Source organism: Brachyhypopomus gauderio, chromosome 12, assembly GCF_052324685.1.
Source record: "Brachyhypopomus gauderio isolate BG-103 chromosome 12, BGAUD_0.2, whole genome shotgun sequence".
NCBI lineage: Eukaryota > Metazoa > Chordata > Actinopteri > Gymnotiformes > Hypopomidae > Brachyhypopomus > Brachyhypopomus gauderio.
In genome coordinates, this window is record NC_135222.1 from 4,686,058 (window position 1) to 4,707,233 (window position 21,176).

The following is a 21,176-nucleotide window of genomic DNA, read 5'->3' on the forward strand; positions in this document are numbered from 1 at the left end:
ACAGTTTTCAGCCTTGCTTTGATGGGTGTTGGAGTTTTCCTCTCTCCTGCGGTCCGTGTTGGCTAGTCTTCTCCAGTGCATACATGTGCATACTCTATGCCTACCTGTCACACTAAATCATAAAGATTATCCTAAATACATGTAAAGAAATTGTAAAGCAGTTGCATTGCCGTTCTATTCAATGAATTAAACATTTACTTCCATTCTATTCTTCACACAAAAGGAGATAGAATGATGGTGCAATAAGTTTTCACCAATATTCTTCTTCTATTGCTGTCTTTGGTGCTGGTTCTTTTATCAAATGAACTTGAGCAGCTGTTTTAAATTAAGACTAAAATCTTTTGACTCAGCTTTTGTTAACTTAATAAAGTGTTTCTAATAAAAAAAAAAGTCTTTACCTGACTCATTCTTGTGTGTCCTTTTGTAGAATTCCTTTTTACCTTGTTTTAACATTACAAAGTTAACATATGGACGACAGTATTATGGGAATCAGGGATTACCTTTTGGGAGTTGAAAACAATATGTAATTGAAGGCCATTTTTAAATATCAGTTCATAGTTAAATATTTGTTAAGCATTTGTATGAAAATTGATATAAATAATATTTGCATTATATCATCAAATGGAAATTGATGTGCACATGGAGGGAACAGTTAACCGACAAACGTGTTTCCTCAGAAGAGGACAGAATGTTCATATGGTATCACAGCCTTGACCAAACACAGGCCTGTTTTGAGAAATCTCCTGTTTCACCTCTTCACTCTGGAATATTTGTGAAAGAGGTGGTAAAATAAATTAATTGTTAAATTCAACAAATTAAACTGAGCAGATGCTGAATGCTACAGGCCATAAGGAACCATTTAAATATTAGTTTAAAAGATCAGGCTTTTGCCTGACATACTACAGTGTGTGTTTTCTTCTACAGAATTTAAAGGGATGTTCACCCTTCAGTGGAATGCTAGAATAGGTGGGAAGGTTCCAGCAGTCACTCCTTATTCATTTGCTTCCATCACATTTTTGCAGTCCTGCCTTATCTTTTGTGGGGATGGTCTGACACCTAGCTTGCCAGACCTGTTGAGACCTTGAACATCTAAACGTTTGCAGCTGTGTGTCTACTGTGGCCCTGGCCAGTCACAGTAAGATTTTCAGCTCTGATGTCCTGTTAAAATACTCGGGCAAACAACAAATTGGTGTGTTCCACAAATGTGCATAATTTCTGGTGTCTGATATATAATGTTTTGCTTAAATATGCAAAATATTAGCAAGAGTTTAATGTAATTCTGTTTAATAGTTGTGTGTGTATGTGTCTGTCTGTGTCATATATATATATATATATATATATATATATTACACGATATATATATATATATATTGCACTCTCAACATGCAGTTTTCATAGCTGCACATGGAGTGAGATCTACATTGAGTGAGATCCAGGGTATGAGATGTTTTGATGTTTGATGGGGACAGAAGAAACTACAAATGACTTCTGTATAAATTAAATGAACAAAGATTTGACTGTTTCACCAAATGATTTTTTTTTGGATGACTCTACTATCTCGTTCCTTGTCATCACAAGCCAACAGTCTGATTGAACATGCCAGTGGTTCTGGCCTTGGTACAGTTATCTGTTGTCTGTCTTCAGCTGCTCATTTCCCTAACGGTAGCGTATGAAGGCATCATATTCTCTTCCTCCACATTTACAGCCTACTGCAGTCTTCTTGCTGAAACCATGACCACACACATTAATGCGTGTCCAAGGACACTGGTGCTGGGAAGCTATCTTGGCAGACGGCTTCCTCTTCAGGAACGCAGGGCTTGTGTATAAAACACTTCCATAGCTCAGCCACCCCAAAACAAGCGCCTCACATCAACGTGACTAGCAGGACATGGGTGTGCAGACTGGGCTTTGGATGCTGGTGTTCCTGCCGATGACTGTGGTCTCAGGGCCACTTAGTTCCGCTGAGGGAGAGCCGGACGTAAACCAGGACCTCCTCCCAGACCAGCCGCGGCCAGGTCAGTCCCTTCCTAAGTTCTGACCGCCCGTCTTGCTCTGTTCTCTCCAGCGACAGATCACCGTCAGTGAACCCTGGCGCACTAGAGCTTGACCCAATTCGGGTGATATTGTACTTTTGACCGGAACGATAGTTTGTACGACACGGTTATCTGCGTTGCGTTTCTTAGTCCCTCTAATGTGATTGGCTCCCCATTCAGGAAGGAACAAAGGTGAAGAGACGATGGACGGGATGGCACGTGCACCCGACGGACAGCACCGCGCTTCTGTTCTCTCTCCCTTGCAGTGTTTCCAGCGAGATGCCCCTTGTCTCCACGAGCAGCGGCATCACACCGATGCTCTGGGCCACTTCCTGCTCGCCCTGCGTGACGCCCGGAGTAAGGAGGCCGTGCCGGGTCAGGAGGAACGGGCTTCGTTTGGAATGTGTTCCCATGACGATGGCGTGCCACAGTCCCAAATCTCCTCGCTGTCAGTGCTCAGTGAGATGGTGCACAGCGAGAATCGTGGGCTGGGATTTTTGCGCACCGATAAAGGTACCACTGCGCTTCTTTAATCCCAAATGAAGACATGTTTCCAGACTGTAGCTACGATAACGAACCCTCCAAAACAGGTGGAACATGGAACTCTTAAGGACATGGGGTTAATCAGTACAACTACTGTCATACTGATTAAAATGTGTGTTGATCTGGATAAGATCCCTCAAATGCTATAAATGTGAACTTCCAATTCTCCTCAGCTTACTTGGTTAGAGGTTGAACTAGAGAATTGTTACTCTTGTGTGTTTTAGAGCACTGGGAGACTGGAGCGGATGGGGAGTTCACACTAACCCTTCACTTCACAAAACATCACCATGACCATCAAGCCAGTCCAGGTTCCACCCTACTTCTGTTCTTCGTGGACTTCATCAACATGGAGGAGATGAACCTAAAATTCAGCTGCCATGCCCTGCATCCAAACGAGCAGGTTACTTCAGTGATGATGCTCATTACGCGGGTTGCTATGGTGAGGTTTTAGTGTCTCATTAGAGGGAAGAGCACTCTGTGTTTTTCATGTCCATCTGTCTTTTGTGTCCCCCCAGACAGTGTGTGTTTCTAAAAGCACACAGTTCCTAGTTCTGACAGGTGACCAGGCGAACGGCTTCAGTCATGACCATCTAAAACTGAAGATCACAGTAGAGGCTCAGAATGGCAGAGGTGGGAGACCATGTTTCCTGTGCTTAATATTCTATGGATTTTACTAGAAAACTAGTAATTACCTTGATGTATTTAAATGTCCACACTGTTTTCAGAACAAAAACTGGGTTTGTCTGAACTTCAAACATTCATGGTGAGAAAGAACAGGTCTAACATTATACTTGCCCCAGTGGTTCTGTTCTTTAAACAAGCAACCAAGAGTGAAGAGGCACAGCATTCAAGTGGGTATGTTTTTAAGCACGCATATACACGTCCATGTTTCACAACTTAAAACTGGTGTCCTATTTTTTCTATAATACTTCTCTTTGCTTCATAACACTTCACAAATGGAGATTTTCACCTGATCTGTTTCCCACCTTCAGAACCGTCCACTTCCTGAGTGAACTGCGGAAGTTCTTGAATGAAGTCCTCACTGAGAGAACTCCATCATGGCAGCAGGACGGGTCCACGCCGGTGTCCCGGCCCACCCTTCATTCTTTGCCTCCACTGACCCTTGGGGTGTCGACGAGCGAGTCGCTTCTTCTAGAGCTGGTCAACTCCTCCGCCCCCACCATGTTCTCCTTCCCCCAGCAGGGCGTGGGGCTGTGGGCCCACCGCGTGGAGCTGGACCTCGGCCCCTCCCTGCTCTCCCTACTCAGACAGCGGCTAGACGAGACTTTAGATCGGGTGCGGACGGAGAAGGCCGAGCACGGTGAGATGGACAGGCTGGAGGTTCTCGCCAAACTCAGTGCTCTTCCTGAGGACGTGGGAGGGGCAGAAACAGGTGATCATTTGACCTTAAAAACAGCAGGGCGACATTTGTGGTTAGTAGTTATAGACGTTTCCTTCTCGTGTTTTTAAGGTTTGCGAATCCCCAGTGAAGTCCAGTACAGAGCCCTGTTGCTGCTAAAGGCCTTACAGACGGTCCTGGGTGCCTGGGCGGCAGAAAGAGCCCAGCGGGCGGCCCGTGCTGGGCAGGATGCCCTAACGGGACCCGGTCAGTGCCGTCTGCAGGGCCTCACGGTGAACCTGGAGAAGTACTTTTTAAAGCCTCGCACAGCCAACATCAACAACTGCGAGGGGACGTGCGGATTCCCGCTGATGAGCGAGAACAACCACGCCATGCTGCTGAACGCTCAGGTGCAGAGCGGCCTGCCGCTGACCCGAATGCTCTGCTGTGTGCCCGTGGACTACGACGACCTGTGCGTGATCGAGCTGGACAGCGAGGGAACCCTCATCACTTACAAGACCAACATGGTAGCCAAGAAGTGCGGCTGTCGCTAACGGTGTCATTAGCAAAGCATTGTATTCTAAACACCTACGTGCTTTTATTAGAGTACCACAGATCAGCAGGCATTGCATTTGCTAGTGTGTGTATGCACGTTTTTTGTCGAAACTTAAAGCAGTTTACTGGAACGTGATGTTACATGCTGTCTATGTCAGTAGGGATATAGTCTCTCAGTCCCATACAAAGAGTCAACATCCATGCAAAGTCATTGTTTATACCAGTAAGTGGTCCCATTTAATACACAGGGAAGACAGGACAGTTATACACCTTATAGCATCTGTGATCCTCTTCCATGACTAATTGCAAAGTGAATATATAAGCATACATGTCTGGCAATTTTACAGAATATTTTCTTGCACTTATATGATTTGGACACCCATAAAGAGTCTTATTTAATGATCTTGTTAAAACCCCTGAAATATCAGCTAAAGCTAATTCACATATCAAAATATCTAAGCAAGGCTATTGTGTGACGTCATACTAGGTCAAACATTTATGGTAAGCTGATTAATTTCAACTGTATATATTTATGTATTTTATATATTAATATCTTATGCTTCTGATGTATGCTTGATTCCTGTTTTGATGAAAACACATATCATTTAAGCTGTGTTGTCTGTGTGCTGTTTTTCATATTTTAATACAATAAATATTCATAAAGCATGCAGTTTGTGTGATTAATATATGATAAATGTAATAACGGCCAAGGCATTTGAGAGATTAAATATTGATCACAGTAATCACATGTCCTGTAACACATTTAAGAAGTAAAGACTGCACATTTAATGAATCACTCGTGTTAATTATTTACTTGTTCTTCAAGGTGAGATGGTATCTAGCACATTGTGTATTTTCACAGTGAGAATGTTTTCTCTGTAAGCTCGCAATGCTCCAAATGTATGTATTTGTCATAACTATTTCCCAAGAACCCAGAGTAGGGCCCTTCTTATGGGAATGTTTGATTCGGACTGCCAGACATCAAGGATTTAAGGGTTTTACTGAACATGTATCCCAAACGTCATGCATCCTTCAAAAATACAGAATTGAGATATTTGCTAGAAATATTCTAAAAATAATTTTGATACAGGCATAGCATTATATAAAACAAAATAAATAGGATGCAGTCATAATTCATTTGCTGCCTACATATCTTCTTTATGTGCACTGCTCCGTTGACTCTAATCCCGTTCCTTTAGGAGCCCCTTCCTCTGCATTTCACTCTTCCGGATCCCTTTGGGTTTCACTCCAGGTGGCCTCTTCCCAAACTGGCCCATTTCATCCTCTGGTCTCCAGTTCCAAAATGCTAGGCCGTCCCACCAAGAACCTTCAGACTAGGGGAATGACGCAGTGAGCGTGTCAGTATGAACCTTAAGGGTTGAGGCCACTGAATATTCCACAGTAATGAAGAACTTCCACAACACCTCATCTAGTGTGTCCTGGACTCCGGACCCTTCTACCTCTTCTGCTGCCTCAAATAAAGGTTCCAGCGTCTCTGAAATGCACAAGAAAGGCTGCATAACAGAAAAGGCCCCTGATCTGAAGCATCTTCTTCAGCTAGATGAAGCAAATGAATTCTGCAGAGACGGAAATGTAAACATCTTTATCACTCACCTTGTACCATTTCAAACGTAGAACTGACCATCACGATGGCCATAGCTGCCAGGATGCAGCGGTTCAAAGTGATTCCTTTCCATGGGTTTTCCACATCCTTCAAAGACTTAACAGGCAGTATCCGGCGATATTTCACTACGGTATGAACAGGTTCAATTACACTTTAAACCACTTTATTAATATGTGTGCGAGTGACAGAACTTTCAGACATGATGGCTTTGTATATGAACAGTGATAGAATTACTGTTGTGATTTGATGTATTAATTGACATTGCACAACTAACTGAAGGCACATGTAAGGTGTATTAGTAAGCTGTTGGAATAGCAGTGGATATCAATCTATTCACACTGTAAACATTGTTAGTATCACAGAGATACGAACTTTCACTAGTGATCTTTTCTCAATCAAATTTTCCTTAGGAAAGAATAAAGAAGAGTGTGTTAGCAAACAAAATAAAAACATTGGATAATGTTGAAAATTATGTAGAACACAGTGTAATAAGATTGACAGCTTTAAAGAGAAGTAAAACCAACATTAAGACAATAATATAAATGAGAACAACAGATCTCAGATATTTAAAGTTGTGCCTATAGTTGCAATAGACGTAGGCCTACTTGTACAGTAACATAAACAGCACACGCTATTTGTATGAGGTACATGGCACTTATAACTTGGCTTAAAATAGACATTTGGTCGAACCTGAGGAGAACTCAGATAGGATATACTACATGTACCATATTAAGATATTAAGACTAGTTTTTAAAAATCCCAAAAGTAACGATCACCTTCATGTGAAAATAACTCCATGTCTTACCTGACATAATCAGCGTGGTGAGGGGAAGAACAGAGATCGATTTCACACTTGGAGAGTCATGGCTCATGTTCTGCATCAGATGTGGGATCCTGACTGACAGGCACAGCTGAAACAGTATTATTAAAAAAATAAAAGCATGTTACTCAAGGCAGAAGCATCATTGAGCAGCCAGTGTCACCTGACTGTCAAGATCAAGCCTTAGACTAGTGTGCTCTTTGCTATCTGAGCTCATAAAAAATTATGAATGAATCATCAATTCAACCAGGTGTGCTAGAGTAGGTATGTCTGCTGGATAATTTAGAAATTCACATATAATACTCTCTTTTAAATTGTCCCTATGAATAGTGTGATACATCAGGGATCATTAAACAAAATGTGTTTATATTTAATTAACTACAATTGATAATCTCTTTTGCTTCTGTTTTTTATGTGTTATAAGTGAGATGGATTTTATTTCATTTTGAGATATCAATAAAATAACTACAATAAAAACATATTACGTCTGCCAATGCAGTAATCGTTTTCTATTGGTTAAGCGTTCGCGATAGATACGCCCCCTTCTCTCGGAATACTGTAAATACTGATGGATGAAGTACCGAACACATTCAGTCAAGAAAGGACGGAGAGCTGTGGGCCCTGACGTTGGCCGGATGGTTAAATCTAACCTACAGACGATCCTGAATAGCCATTGTTTTGTCAGAGAAAAAGAGAGAAATATATCCAAGATGCCCGTAGTCGAAATGAACCGTAATAACCCCGAGATTGAAAGGTATGTGAGTTTAATCTAGTACGTCTGACGTGTTGTGATAACGTTAGCCAGCTCGCGAGCTTCGCGGCCTTGTCTGGGAAAAGCCTTCCTGGGTCCAGTCAACAGTCACGGATAATAAACGCAATTCCACACTTAACACCACGTTAAATGTTGTTTCCACCTATTTGTTAATTTCATACATACTTATACCTCTTAGTAAGTAGCTATATAAATTGTAGTAATGTGTTTCGTGTAGATGAGGCTAAACCTGCTAGCTCGTTAGCTTCTTCAGGCTCTGTGAGGATAGCTGCTAGCTAATTAGCCACCGAGCTAGCTCATTAGATTACGCAAGGTTGCCCTCTTGAGTTTGGTACATTTACAGATGTTTAACAAAACATGTTTAATCTGGACATAATTAATAAATGGTAAGGTTAGTAAACTCTGTTCATTATTATCATTATTATTATTACATTACGTAATATTGACATATTAGTCAGATCAGGGACGGTATAAGGCCGCTTCGTCGAGGGACGTTTGCGCAATGGCCACTTCGTGTTTATCTTCGCCATATTAACGCACGATTTTCCTGTTTTGATCATGAATCATGTCATTTTAAAAGGGAAGTGCTTTTAAAACGACAGCAATCTGAAACTGTTAAATACAACCTTGAGAAGATATAGCTAAAGAAATCGAACAAGACATCTTGGGGCCAATAATGGCATTAAACGAAAACTACTTTAAGTTGACTATTAAATTATTAGCTAATATTTGGTTTTCGTGATAACCCATAAACTAGTTATAATTAAGGTGTGAGTTTTTTACTTTATAAGGTCTGTGTTTAACTTGTTTGACTTGCACACAGGTTGAGTCGGTGTATGTTTATTTAATCCACTCTCTTTTATGATCTATCTTGAGCAGATAAACAGTTCTGAACAAACAGTACAATTACTTAAATTCAGTAGTGTTTTAGTGTTCAGAATTGGCACAGAGTCACACTTCCTATTACTAACGTTGTATTGTATTTGACGTGGTGTGCTTTACTGAATGCCCGATGCTATGCTCAGACTTGGTGGCCATTGTGTTGTGGTTTAACACCTCTTGCTGTTCTACAGCCCCCGACGTTGCCCCCGGTGTTGCAGTAACCCGTGTCCGGGGCCTCTGTGGTGCTCCTGATGCCCCTCACCCACCCCTGAAGATCCCAGGTGGGCGAGGGAACGATCAGAGGGATCACAATCTTTCAGCTAAGCTATTCTATTCTGTAAGTGATTGTCCCTTCTCCTATTTCTAACCGTGCTTAAGAATACATGAGTGTAGAGCACATAACTTTGATCACTGTTACAGTTGAAGGCAACAGTTAGAAAACTGTTAAGGTATATAAACATGCCAGTACACATGAAGCCCGTAAGTCCACTAGTATATGTTAATAATTATGTAATACTAGGAAAGCCAGGTTGTTTCAACATGGTCAACCTTCACAGACCTGTCAAATGATTGAATGAAATAGCATTGAACTCCCAAACCCACAGAGGCTGTGTGAGTTGCTTCATGTCCACTATGCGGAGCTGCTCCATACGCGTGTACTGCGTACTTCAGAACAGAACTGTTACCGGACCTCTCACCCTGCACGTGTTGTAGATAAAGCCGCTGAATACCTCGTTCCCTCCCCCTAACAGGATGCTCAGTTGCTGGTTCTTGAGGAGCCTCCCCCCTTGAACAGCCGCGTCCGTTTTTTGCTCTTTGAGCGTCGCTGCTCTGAAGCAAAGCCGCTAGTGTGGAGGGGGGCGTTGACTGGGGACAAGCTGTACATCGAGATCCCCCCTGGAGGTCTTCCTGAAGGCAGCAAGGACAGGTGCGCAGTGGGCAAGCCTCGAGTTTCACCACATCCTGCTTAATGACATTGTCATCCACTACGGTGGGGATGGGGGAGGGGTGGGGGCGGGGCTATGGGAAGACTGGCTCCCAACCTGCTATGTGGATGTACTTTATTACTCAATAAAGAGGGAAATTGCCATAGTAATTTTGGCCATAATGTTAAAGAGAAAATGATTTACAATTTGAGACTAAGTGTCAGCTTGCAAGTCCCATAATAGTTTTATGAAGCTAAAACTGCCGTATGAATAACAAATTAAACGGTGACTTGCCGCAATTTTACAGTCTTTCAGGTTACTCACTGAATGTCCTGTTGCTGTCTTGCAGTTTTGCTCTCTTGCTAGAATTTGCAGAAGAGAAGCTTCAGGTTGATCACGTGTTCATTTGTTTTCAAAAGAACCGTGACGATAGAGGTAAGTGCTTTCATGGTGTCTCCTCTCTCTGCGTCTCCTGTAGCGTGAGCTGGTACTTCACCGTGCCTGTGTCTCCTTACAGCATCGCTCCTGCGGACCTTCAGTTTCCTGGGCTTTGAGATTGTGAGACCGGGTCATTCCCTCGTCCCAGCACGGCCCGACGCTTTCTTCATGGCTTACAGCATTGAAAGAGACTCGGACGACGACGACGACTAATGCTTATTAATCCCATTCTTAAGTGATTTGCGCTTCTTCTCTCAAAGTTATCATTAAAAGAATACAAAACCTTAACATACTGCTTTGACGTTACCTGTGAATTGCTCTTCAGTGGTTCTCTCAGTTTGTGCTGTATTTCAGTGGTTTTTGCACTGTAATCGTTAGGCCATAAATCATTCTGGTGGATTAATCTAAAGAAATTGCTTATAGCTGGTTCTTCTCTTTCATTTCCACATATTGCTCTTTAGAGTGTCCTATTTATGGTAAGATTCCCATGCCTCGAAAATTTTATGTGAATTTTGTTTCCAGTGAAATTTCATATTGATTTGTCATGGTTTTTTTTTTTTTTTTTTTTTTTTTTTTTTTTTGCGTGCATGAATCTTTAAGGATTTTGGTTCCTTGGTCGGTTGGCCTGATCTGCATGTTGTATAGAGCGCGGAATAAATGTGCTCACCCTGTGCAGTGGTTTTGTTTGACTTGTTTACATGTTGCCTCTCCGTTTTGTCCATCTATGCTTTATATCCATGTGGGTGTTGAATGAAATAGCAAGACTGATTAAACCAAATTTTAGTCTCAAAATAGCGGTCAGCTTTGTTTATTTTGGCAGATTTAGACTTGAAATAAATCATGGTTTCTGTTCATTTTGTTTGCGGTATTAGTATTCAAGGAATACTAGCTAATTTCTAAAGCGTTTTTCTTTTGGAAAGGGAATTTGGGGCACTGGGTCTTGAGTTAGCTTTATTCACATTTTTGCTAACAGACAACTACTAAAAATCACAATATAGGTATGTCAAAATTCCAGTATCGATAGGTATTGTGGTGATAATGACCTCAGTATGGTCACTATTAAAATGTTCCTAAGCTGAGTTCCTGTTGAAGCAGTCAGTTCCTGATGCTTATTACAAGCGATAAAAGGAAAGATAGATCTACAGAGTTAGATTTGTCAAATTATTAAAGCAGTTCAGAGCATGTGAACTTGAATATATGCAATGTTTTAGACCAACTGTATAGTTGTTTTTCTGTGTGAAATGCATTTGCACAGATATCAGAGACACTGATATACGCTACATGGGTAGTATAAAGTCATCTTGTTGCATTTAAGCACTGGTGTTCGTCATTAAAGCAGATTTCACAGGGTTGTGGATGCCCAGTTGTATTGCTGTCTCGAGTAAAGTTTCAGGATCTGCAGAGGACAGGTACTGCAGGCAGAGGTAGTCCTCCCAGTCTACGCCGCGCTGATCTAAGAACAGCCCCTTTTCCGCCAGCTTCAGTATTAGCAGTGAACGCTTCACCATCAGCCAGTTATGAACCGTTACCGTGCTCGCTTGGTTCTTCTCGAAAAGTCCAGCGCGGGGGCCCCACAGTACAGCCTGAAGAACGCGGGCTGTGTCGGCCAGTCGTAGTCCAGGGGTTTCGCTCGTAAGCTGCTGGATCAGGTGACGCAGGCCAGGTGTGTACTGGGTACTTAGGTGCGCGTCCGCAGGCCGGTGGAGAGAGTGTTTCAGCAGACGTCCCAGCTGCAGCTCCTCTGATGGGAGGTCCGGAGGGCCCTGCGTCCGCGCCGCATCGTGGCTGATCACCACCCGGGGCGTGCCCCACTTCTCCCACAACACGTGGACCTTCTTCCTGCTTACGTTTTCATAAAGCACATCGTCCCAGCCGTCACTCTTACCTGCGTAGCTGCGTCTCGGAAGGCAGTACCTTCTCATCGCACCCCGGGGCCCTGCGGGGGATTCGTCCGTCTCTGCCGGTCCGTTATTCTTGGTGCTCCAGAACACCAGCTTAATGCTTTGTGGTCTCAGCTCGCTGTGCAGGACATCCTGACTTCTCAGGTGACACAAGCCCTGTACCAGCTGGAGCATCAGCAGACTGAGCCTTCTCTCGTACACATCCGGCTGGGAACGGTGCAGAGAAACGCCTTCCTGGACAAAGTCGTCCAGTGTTCCCCAAGGAAAATCTCTTACTATAGTAACTGTAAAGCCTTGTTCCATTAAGGAAAGCACTGTACACCGTTTGGTGATGCTGGTGGATTCCTGGCATGGCTCAGTGCTGCCCTCTTGTGGTAGTTCTGTTGAGGCCGGTAATTCTGAGAGCTGCAGTCTTTCTTTTGCTATGCACGGTGGAAAATGGACAATAATCTCCTCAGTGTTGGGATGATTGGGCAGGGGTGTCGAGTGCTTCAGATCAGAACCTCTTCTGTTCACCTGAGATGAAAAACACAAACACATTTGAATATTCTTCATCCCTTTGCTCATATTAAACACATTAATCATTAATGTTAAACTGGACATGATCGCTGAAATGAATTTTAAAGAATCAATTGATTGAAAGATTTAAAGAATTGACAAAAATGTGAGGATTTGTTTAGATTTAAGGATTAAAAGACTATATACAGTATCAGCAAGTTGGCTTCTTCCTTCTGTAACACATTGTTGGTGTTATTGCACAACACCTGATGTTAAAAAGGAAGTGTAGGTCAATGAGGTTTTAGTGCTGTGCACAGTGCCTGCCTTATAAGGGTGTGCATTCTGTTTGTGGCTTTAGGGGTACAGAATGGGAAAGTGTCTGACAGCAACAAAGTGCTTTTATTTTGAGTCCAAAGCTGTTTTGCACAGTCTTTAATGTTTTGTTTGTTTGTTTGTTTGTCATATATTTCTTACAGACATTAAATCCACATTTACTTCAGTGTCCTCATATGCTGTCAGAATCTGTACTTGATGGTAGTGGAAACTTAATGTTCTTTAAGAGGGGTTTGGTGGTGATGTAGTTTCACCTTTGCAGAGAGAAAGCGAGTAGGGACTTCAGGGCAATTCACAGTGAAGCAAACCTCTGGCTCAGTCATCTTAGGCTGGTCATTTTCAGATAGCACATAGTCCTCGGGCTGCAGTCTCATCACCGTCTCAATTTCCTGTTCTTCTAAGAGCACCATGTTCTCCATGTGCCTCACAGCGCTCTTCATGAACCGAAGGTAATTGTTCCGGATGCCGGTGTAGACCTCCTCCTGATGGGAGTAGCCGCCAAAAACTTCTGGAAGATGGTGATCAGGTGTGTCGGACTCGAGCTGGTTGAGATGATGCCTGTCGACGGTGGCCTCTTTCTTGTCTTCTCCAGCATGGTTGGCTGGTGTGATGTCAGCCTCATGATGTGAATTTCCACAGCGCGGAGGACTTGCGTGGCGCTGGGCAGGGTTGCAGTGCTTGACCGCTGGCAGAGAAAGGGTCCGTAGCAGCCTCTTCTTAGGAATGGGTGGGGGGTTTTCATCTGAGAAGAATCGCACCTTGTGTCCTGAAGGCCCTAAAAAAAGGCCATAAAATAGCCAAACCAACTGGTTGCTGTGACAGAACCATGTTGCTATGTGCAGGAATACACACAAATCCTTAATGTACAGCTATAACCTTCATATGCACTTCACACTCTACTGTAAAATTAAGAATACACAGGTAATTTATTTACAAGACAATAAACAAGGCAATAACTGACAATGGTGCAATATGCCAGCTAAAATACAACACATGAGGAAGGGGTGTGATCTAACATCTGATGGGAACTTTCCCTGGTGCACAAACTTAGTGGTTCAGATGTCTCTCTCGTGGCTTAAAGGTCTGGTTTCAGGTGTTACTTCCTCCCATTATTTCACACAAACACACACAAAAGAAACATGGCATGAGGTGTATTCACAAGCTGAGAGCATGTAACTTTCACCTCAGTTCCACCCCAGTCACTTGAGTTACATATTTGCATCATGGTTCCAGTCTGAACAAACGAGCCTTTCTTCACTCTACATTACACGCGTGCTCACCGTACTGATGAACCGGGCACTGGACAGCATGACAGTCAGTAGGTGTCACAAACACATCAGTACAGGACGGGGTGGGGGAGGAGGTGCCGGTTCTCTCCTCTAGCTGCAGGTCTGAAATAGAGCTCGCGCTGGAACGCTGACTCCTGCAACAGAACACAGCGCAGTCATGCAACTGCACCGGGGAGCATCTTCCACATGGCTCGAAGCATCGTCCATGCTCACAACGGTCCTTCGTTTGCATACATGCGTCGGTGCGTTCATGGCATTCAGTATCGGACACTACTTGATGGGTTATCGTAGCATAGTGATGTCTGATATGGGGGCAGTGGCTTACCTGCGCTGTTTCGTGGGCAGTGCAGGGGGTGTTACGGAGTTGTCTGCGTCGGCCCCCGGGAGAGTAAACTCCATCGCCGAGACCCGGACTGAGTCGCTGGTGGTTGTCAGAATGTCGCTGCGTGAATGTGCCACAAACTTCTCCAAATGTCAGTTCATGTAGCGTCCATGCCCACATGATCATCACACATGATCTCTCTCTCTCTCTCTCTCTCTCTCTTTTACTTTTGCTATCTTGCTGTTGTCTCTGATCTATATCTGAGGTTGGGAACGGAACATTCTTTCCTTTTTGAGCATCTTTTTTTTTCTCTTTCTAACCTCAAAAATTTCACATGAAATGCACATGCCTAAAACTCTTCTTCTGCTGTGTACTGGGCACATGTTTAGAATACAAAACAGATCCTCCCAACTGAAGTGATTCAGCAGAAAATCTTTAGTGCCAGTGTCAGTAGGTATGTGGGTCTTCACGACACGGCGTACGAGAGGAGCTGCTCGGTAGACCCCAATCCAGAACTTTATCTTTACCCCCTTCATCATTCTTGGTGTTCCTGGCACAATCAATCTAAAACCTGAAAGCCCTGCACTGGATTGTACAGAAGCACACTACACTGTAACACACCCGCCTCGTGGTGTCTCGTGGTGCGAGGCTCCTCAGCAGATGGTGTATGGGGACTAAAAGCTGAAGTGTGGTAGAAGCAGGTGCGGTTGAGGCTAAGATGAGTCAGACAGCCCCAGAGTCTCTCTCACATGTCTTCCTGGCCCAAACCTTTGCCATAGATAATCTGACTCAAACTGAATATAATCAGAGAAGTGGGCTTTGACTGCTAATTACCACAAAGCTTCATCAGAAGAGTAATGTAGCAGCAAAAATGCACTGGGCCCATCATATCCAGAAGACTTCCATTTATATTCAGAATGGGGCAAGGTGGTTGCAGCGAAATATGAAATCTTCACTGTTTTGAGTTCAACCCACACACACTACACAAGAGGCTACTACAAGCAAAGAAGGAGATGAATGGGGGTGGGGGTGTGGGGTATGTCGGGGGTGGTGTTGTGGGGGGTGGGGGTGTGGGGTATGTTGGGGGAGGTGTTGTGGGGGGTGGGTATCATGGTGCATTTGTGTACTATTACAAGGCTTTTTAAGGCTGTAATGGACCATTATCATTCGAATATGAGTCATGTTAAGTGTAGATCAAAAGGCGAGTGTTTCCTAATAATACGTTCTTATCATCGCCTAAGCGCGGTCAAGATCATATTTCCAAAGTGAGGTGAATTCAGCATGCTTCTCTCACTGATTCATCAGACTAAAAAAGAGTGAATGAGAAAGTGAAAGGGACAGTTAAGACTCTGAAACGGTTATGAAATGAGTCTTTGAAGAGCCTGGCAACAGACCCCTCACGTTCCCAACACAGAGCACGTTTGGCTCACAGACGTTCTCTCATGTCTGCAGCCTCAGAGAAGACACAAACCCAGGGCTCATTAACGCACACAAGACCAAGCAGCCATCGTGCTGTGGCTCTACAGTCTAGCACCACTTTGCTCGAAATAGAAGCTCTCATTACCTGCTCCATATGAGAGTATACAGTGTGCCTAAAGTATGTAGTAAAGCACCCAAGAGATTTGGAATAATCAAATATGTACTTAAGTGGAATATGCAAATACCATACCCACTTACTTTCACTGTCTATGCTGTGTCTGGAATAAAATCCTATAAAGCTGTAATAAACAATGCTTTATTTCTCTCGTTTATATGTACAATAGTATGTACAATATTGGACCCAGAGATGTTCCATCTGGGCACAGGATCAGGCACACACATGATCTTAGGTGAAGTTCAATAAAAGAATACTTTTACAGGGCTTCTGTAAAGTTGTGTGCAGAAAAGGTATCCTTTAAGTAAATGCTGAGAATATTTTTGATGACAATGTTGTTTCTGTTATTATGAAGAAATGTCAAGGAGGAAATAAGTACAATGAAATGATTGAATTCAGTGAATGAATGAATGATTGTCCACAAGCCACATATTTAGCATAGCAGGTTTGCAATAAAACACACTGCTACACAGTGACATGAACAATGATTGCCCGTTCTGGTGTGTGTGTTCAGATGGATCCATCCCACTTGCGCCCCCTTCAGGTGATGAGGGGTTTGCGTAGAACTCCCCAGAGGCTGCGTTTGCGTTTGCTGGCTGGTGTCTTGTGGTAGGAACAGAGTCTGAAGATGACTTGATGTCCAAACTGTTGAGGACAGGCTGATGGGCTGAGGGTGACCTTGCTGGAGCTTTTGCATGGATGTGGAAGGGAACATTTCTGTCTGAGGAATTCTTTCTTGGCAGCAGATTTGCATTTAAAGACGACCTCTCCTTGGCCCAGTGTGGCCGCAGCACCTGGAAGAAGAGCTCTTCCTCGCTGGCCATCGGAGGACTCTGGCTCAGGGTCACAAAGCAGTATGAAGTGGTGACTTTGGGGAGATGCGCCAGGGAGAGCGCCGCCCTGCTGGTAGGCTCGTAGTAATGCTTGCTTTGTGCCAAGTGACGAGGGACGGAGCTCTCACGCAACAAAGATGCCCGCCTGAAGTTATTTGGATCTGAGATGCATCTGTGGGCTTTTCTGGAGATGAGCCAAACAGCGATGATGAGGATGAGCATGATGAAGAAAGAGAAGAAGACACTGGTTGTCTATGTAGGGTCACGTCTTCTTCTTTGTTCCTCGAAAATGCAATGTGGAATACTCTCTGGCGTGACTACAATACTGCATAAACTATCCCTACTTGCGCGACTTTCCGATCCAAATGAATCTCCGAAGGAACTTGCGCTGGAAGTATGTGGACGTAGAGCCGCGGAGCTCTGGAGTCCCGAGTAATCAGCTATCATGTGATGCCATCATATGTGTCCCAGTCTTATTCATCGCAGCTGTCTGACTTCTGTGATTGTCAACGACCGAGGAACATTTGGTCTGCACCGGTTTAAAAGACATCAAGCGGGGAACCGTGTTTATAACCTCGTTGAAGTTTCCTTTGAACCTGCGTAGATACGATGACACAGCGATATCGTGTAACTCAACCTGATTAAACAGGCGTGGGTGCTGCATAAACAAGGGAACCCTAATAAGAAGAACAGGATTATTCAGCTTGCTGCGAGACACTGTTTTCATAAACAGTGACAGTGAGTTATTAATGAAATGTTTTACAGGACACAATAATAATAATAATAATACTAATAATTCTTATTTTATAGTTATATCTTATTGTTATTATATAACAACAACACTAATACAAATAATAATTCGTATTATTAATATATAGTTTTAACTCATGCTCATTTGCAAATGTTGAACTCGTTGACATTTTCCCAAAGTTTTGGTCATGTGATTAATTAACAATGGAACGGGAAGCGCTGATTGCGCTTGATGACACATTTCTTGGCTGTGATTGGTTGCGCGCCACCATTTTAAAGGCGCGTGTGCGTGAACGCTAATAACCTGGAGTCCGCACGTGGCGCCATGACCTCCCAGTGCAGCTGTGATGTTGAGACAGACATCGTCGAGGTTCAGGAGGCAAGCTTGTTTTGTTTTTAAGCAGCACTGAGTTTGTTGCTAAATGAATATTTCATCCAAACCCGTAGTCCGTTTTGTTATAAAGTGAAGAATGTATAGTGAAAGCGCGGTGACTTGCTGGTTAAATGTGTGAAATTGCAGAAATGCATTTCAGTAGTTGTCTAGTCAGTGGCTGCGTTACTAACTACAGGGTTGCCAATTCTCACGCATTGAGCGTGAGACACACGCATTTGACTGTCTTCACACGCTCTCACGCCACACATCCGTTTTCTCACGCAAAAAAACTAGTTTATTTACCTCTGATCCATATCTATGATTCAATGAGTTACTAGTTCGCTCTGGCGCCAACCACTGGCGATCAATCGATCGCGATATAAATACTTAATTTGGCGAAACCGGTCAGGGGGTGGCGAATTTAAGTTCGCCACCCCCCCCCCCCCCCTAACAATTTACACTCGTCACCACCTTCCAGGTTAAAATCTAACCCCAAATGATCTTGAAAAGTTTGTAACCCTGTAGGCCTAACTATCAGGTCTGTAGTTGTTGTGTTCAGTCATACTCTCCATCTTCTTTCCACAGCGGAAAACTGTTACGAAGAGAGGCGGTGTTTTTGCATCAGTCCTTTGTCGAATTTCACAGTTTTGGCCAATCAGTTTCGTGGTGCGTTGTTTATTTTGTATTTGCTAATGATTTTAAAGAGGACTTTAAAAGATAAGTGGTGAGGAGTATTGGGGGTGGGGGTTCCATTTGGGATACAGACGTCCTGAGACTTTAATTGAAGACTTCGTATAGCTAGTTGGGCTATTTGTAGTCGTTGTACAGGAGAATTCAAATGGATTGGTGTGTCTGTACATCGGAGCGAATGTGACTTGAACAGGTCTCCTACCTTTCAGATGCGTGGAGTTCGTGGCCTGTGGTGGTTCTTTGGGTTCTCCTCTGCTCCTACGTCCATCTCTTCCCCAGCCGTGACTGAGCAGAGCCCTCATGCCATGCGGCAGTGTAGAATAGGCCGCAAGCGCCTGCGATGGATTACACGTGTGCTATTGTCGGTCTTACCTCGCCGGCTGCAGGGTGTGCTCGGATACCCCGTCTGTGCCAGCATCGGGTGCTCTGCTTCTCCAGGTCAGTGTCAGTGGTGTCCATGACCACCCCCCCCCCCCCCCCCCCCCCCCCCCCCTTTTGTCTGAACCCTATGAACCTCTGGCCGCTGTGCTTGGTTTAATCTAAGCTGCAGCTGTTAATTCATTGCATTTCGATGTTCACTGCCGTGATGAGTATTGCGGTATGCGGCCATTATTACGAATACAAATCACACTGCCGTTTTTATGAATATGAAGCGCACCGCGGTTAATTATGAATATGAAATGCACAGCAGTTATTGGGCTTTGCAGGCCTGACTTGCGGGTGTTTTTGCAGCCTCATGGACGAGTGCGTTGTGGTCGGTGCTGAGGTGTCTTATTTTCTATTCTGCGTAACCACGTTAACCCACGGCAGATGTGGACGTTGAGACCCATTTTTGCTCTGTGTGGTGTTAGAGGTGCGCAGCTCCCCTACCAAGCCCTGTGGGAAGGGCAGCAAGAGGAAGCAGGACGACCTGGACGACGATGATGAGGACCAGTTGTCTTGGGTGGAGCTTCTCACCACCCAGAACCTGCTTGAGGAGGAGGACCACAGTTCTGACCCTGACTATGAGGCAAGCCACCCTCCTGACCTCGTTTGTATAGTCAGGAAGTGGTGTCGTGCAGGGTTAACTGAACTTAATGCGGCGCGATGCTCTTGCGTTACGACGTGTGTGTGTGTGTGTGTGTGTGTGTGTGTGTGTGTGTGTGTGTGTGTGTGTGTGTGTGTGTGTGTGTGTGTGTGTGTGTGTGTGTGTGTGTGTGTGTGTGTGTGTGTGTGTGTGTGTGTGTGTGTGTGTGTGTGTGTGTGTGTGTGTGTGTGTGTGTGTGTGTGTGTGTGTGTGTGTGTGTGTGTGTGTGTGTGTGTGTGTGTGTGTGTGTGTGTGTGTGTGTGTGTGTGTGTGTGTGTGTGTGTGTGTGTGTGTGTGTGTGTGTGTGTGTGTGTGTGTGTGTGTGTGTGTGTGTGTGTGTGTGTGTGTGTGTGTGTGTGTGTGTGTGTGTGTGTGTGTGTGTGTGTGTGTGTGTGTGTGTGTGTGTGTGTGTGTGTGTGTGTGTGTGTGTGTGTGTGTGTGTGTGTGTGTGTGTGTGTGTGTGTGTGTGTGTGTGTGTGTGTGTGTGTGTGTGTGTGTGTGTGTGTGTGTGTGTGTGTGTGTGTGTGTGTGTGTGCGCGCGCACACATGAAACACCACGGCTTGAATGTACTGGTACCTCTTTTGCTGCTTATCGGTAAGAGGTGCTGGGATTGATCCAGGAGTGTTTGGGTTTGAGGAGTTTCTTTACTCTTGCAGGTCAGCGAGGCTGAGACCGACAGTGAGGAATACCAGTCACGCAACAACACAGAGAGTGATCTCGAAATGGAGAAGGGGCTTGTTGTAATCAAAGATTTGGAGACCGTATGTGTCCTTTTCCTTCTAGATTTCTGAATTCAGTACAATACGTTCTATGCAAGTGGTTTTGTTATAAATATGGTTAAGTAAAGCTGCACAGTGAGTGCTTGGTGTTTTGACGTGTTCTCTCCAAGGGTGTGCAGAGCAGGGTAATTCACCTTCACCCTTCTATTGTAGGGGGTTCCTTCTCAGTCGTAGTGTTGACGGAGTAGCAAGTCGGGTAGGTATGAGAAAATAAAATGTTAGTTTGAGCTTGTAAATGTGTAAATTCATTTTGTTTCTGTTCATCTTCTAGGTATTGTGTGCCGTCAACCCTCGACTTGCATGCTAGCATTTCCATGTGTTTTTCCCCCCCTTTTTTTGTATGTGATTTTCAGTGTGATAAATTGTTTGAAATAAAACTATATAATAAACGCTGCCTGGCTCTGACTATCTCAGCAATGCATAACTTTGCCAGCAGATGGCGATCGTTTGCTCCTGTTGCTGCTCGCAATAATGCACATGGCACTTAAGCTGGATGGGGTCACTTTCACCGACATAGAACAAATGTGCTTGGCTTCAAAAATGAGCAACAAACACCAACTGAAGCAATCCGCATAAATTCACATGCTGCATTTTGGCACATACAGACCCTAATGCCTTAATTTGTTTCAAATGAGGACAGTCCTCAGTTGAATCATACATTGTTAATCTGAAATCTGCTGTTTTTCAGTTCCTGTAATGTACTGGGAGTTTCCTTCATGTTCACAAGTGTCTGTGCAAGCTGTTCACCCCCACGCTATAAAAATGAGTTCCAACATATCCAATGACAGTAAGGGAGATTTATTTTATTTTTAATA

The 21,176-nt window shown here is 44.0% G+C and overlaps 5 protein-coding genes across 6 annotated transcripts; 3 read left to right on the forward strand and 2 right to left on the reverse strand.

The window, feature by feature from the left end:
* Positions 1-1,617: 1,617 nt before the first annotated feature.
* Positions 1,618-4,476, forward strand: amh (anti-Mullerian hormone). The gene is made up of 7 exons (XM_077024561.1): positions 1,618-2,015; positions 2,214-2,546; positions 2,801-2,976; positions 3,092-3,206; positions 3,302-3,431; positions 3,569-3,969; positions 4,048-4,476. Exons 1-7 carry the CDS (start codon positions 1,889-1,891, stop codon positions 4,467-4,469), a joined length of 1,704 nt encoding a protein of 567 aa, XP_076880676.1. The 5' UTR covers positions 1,618-1,888; the 3' UTR covers positions 4,470-4,476.
* A 975-nt stretch (positions 4,477-5,451) lies between these two features.
* Positions 5,452-7,005, reverse strand: LOC143528712 (uncharacterized). Its single transcript, XM_077024563.1, has 5 exons — positions 6,900-7,005; positions 6,467-6,499; positions 6,085-6,219; positions 5,895-5,965; positions 5,452-5,804 (listed from the first exon to the last, which is right to left on the reverse strand). Coding segments are annotated over exons 2-5 (360 nt in total). The 5' UTR covers positions 6,468-6,499; positions 6,900-7,005; the 3' UTR covers positions 5,452-5,651.
* Positions 7,006-7,489: 484 nt separating this feature from the next.
* Positions 7,490-10,220, forward strand: oaz1a (ornithine decarboxylase antizyme 1a). Its single transcript, XM_077024562.1, is given in 6 exon segments — positions 7,490-7,668; positions 8,760-8,817; positions 8,819-8,905; positions 9,321-9,496; positions 9,844-9,929; positions 10,012-10,220. Coding segments are annotated over 6 exon segments (660 nt in total). The 5' UTR covers positions 7,490-7,549; the 3' UTR covers positions 10,146-10,220.
* Positions 10,221-10,523: 303 nt separating this feature from the next.
* LOC143528709 (inactive tyrosine-protein kinase PRAG1) lies at positions 10,524-14,899 on the reverse strand. Of its 2 annotated transcripts, none has more exons than XM_077024560.1 (4): positions 14,279-14,899; positions 13,945-14,087; positions 12,919-13,430; positions 10,524-12,349 (listed from the first exon to the last, which is right to left on the reverse strand). In XM_077024560.1, exons 1-4 carry the CDS (start codon positions 14,350-14,352, stop codon positions 11,243-11,245), a joined length of 1,836 nt encoding a protein of 611 aa, XP_076880675.1. In that variant the 5' UTR covers positions 14,353-14,899; the 3' UTR covers positions 10,524-11,242. The 2 variants fall into 2 exon arrangements, with proteins under 2 accessions (XP_076880675.1, XP_076880674.1); XM_077024559.1 differs by having other exon boundaries at positions 12,919-13,439; positions 14,279-14,898.
* A 2,796-nt stretch (positions 14,900-17,695) lies between these two features.
* Positions 17,696-20,754, forward strand: org (oogenesis-related gene). The gene is made up of 7 exons (XM_077024114.1): positions 17,696-17,831; positions 18,411-18,491; positions 18,725-18,953; positions 19,367-19,524; positions 20,239-20,343; positions 20,515-20,557; positions 20,633-20,754. Exons 1-6 carry the CDS (start codon positions 17,778-17,780, stop codon positions 20,533-20,535), a joined length of 648 nt encoding a protein of 215 aa, XP_076880229.1. The 5' UTR covers positions 17,696-17,777; the 3' UTR covers positions 20,536-20,557; positions 20,633-20,754.
* The last annotated feature ends 422 nt before the right edge of the window (positions 20,755-21,176 follow it).

Coding starts and splice junctions, on each gene's coding strand:
- amh (XM_077024561.1), top strand. CDS start 1,889: ATGGGTGTGCAGACTGGGCTTTGGATGCTGGTGTTCCTGCCGATGACT. Junction 2,547..2,800: donor ATTTTTGCGCACCGATAAAG/GTACCACTGCGC, acceptor TGTGTGTTTTAG/AGCACTGGGAGACTGGAGCG. Junction 3,432..3,568: donor GAGGCACAGCATTCAAGTGG/GTATGTTTTTAA, acceptor TCCCACCTTCAG/AACCGTCCACTTCCTGAGTG.
- LOC143528712 (XM_077024563.1), bottom strand. Junction 5,966..6,084: donor TACGTTTGAAATGGTACAAG/GTGAGTGATAAA, acceptor TGTGCATTTCAG/AGACGCTGGAACCTTTATTT. Junction 5,805..5,894: donor TCCAGGACACACTAGATGAG/GTGTTGTGGAAG, acceptor TCATTCCCCTAG/TCTGAAGGTTCTTGGTGGGA.
- LOC143528709 (XM_077024559.1), bottom strand. CDS start 14,352: ATGGAGTTTACTCTCCCGGGGGCCGACGCAGACAACTCCGTAACACCC. Junction 14,088..14,278: donor CTGCCCACGAAACAGCGCAG/GTAAGCCACTGC, acceptor GTTCTGTTGCAG/GAGTCAGCGTTCCAGCGCGA. Junction 12,350..12,918: donor CTCGCTTTCTCTCTGCAAAG/GTGAAACTACAT, acceptor TTTTCATCTCAG/GTGAACAGAAGAGGTTCTGA.
- org (XM_077024114.1), top strand. CDS start 17,778: ATGACCTCCCAGTGCAGCTGTGATGTTGAGACAGACATCGTCGAGGTT. Junction 17,832..18,410: donor ACATCGTCGAGGTTCAGGAG/GCAAGCTTGTTT, acceptor TTCTTTCCACAG/CGGAAAACTGTTACGAAGAG. Junction 18,954..19,366: donor CGGGTGCTCTGCTTCTCCAG/GTCAGTGTCAGT, acceptor GTGTGGTGTTAG/AGGTGCGCAGCTCCCCTACC.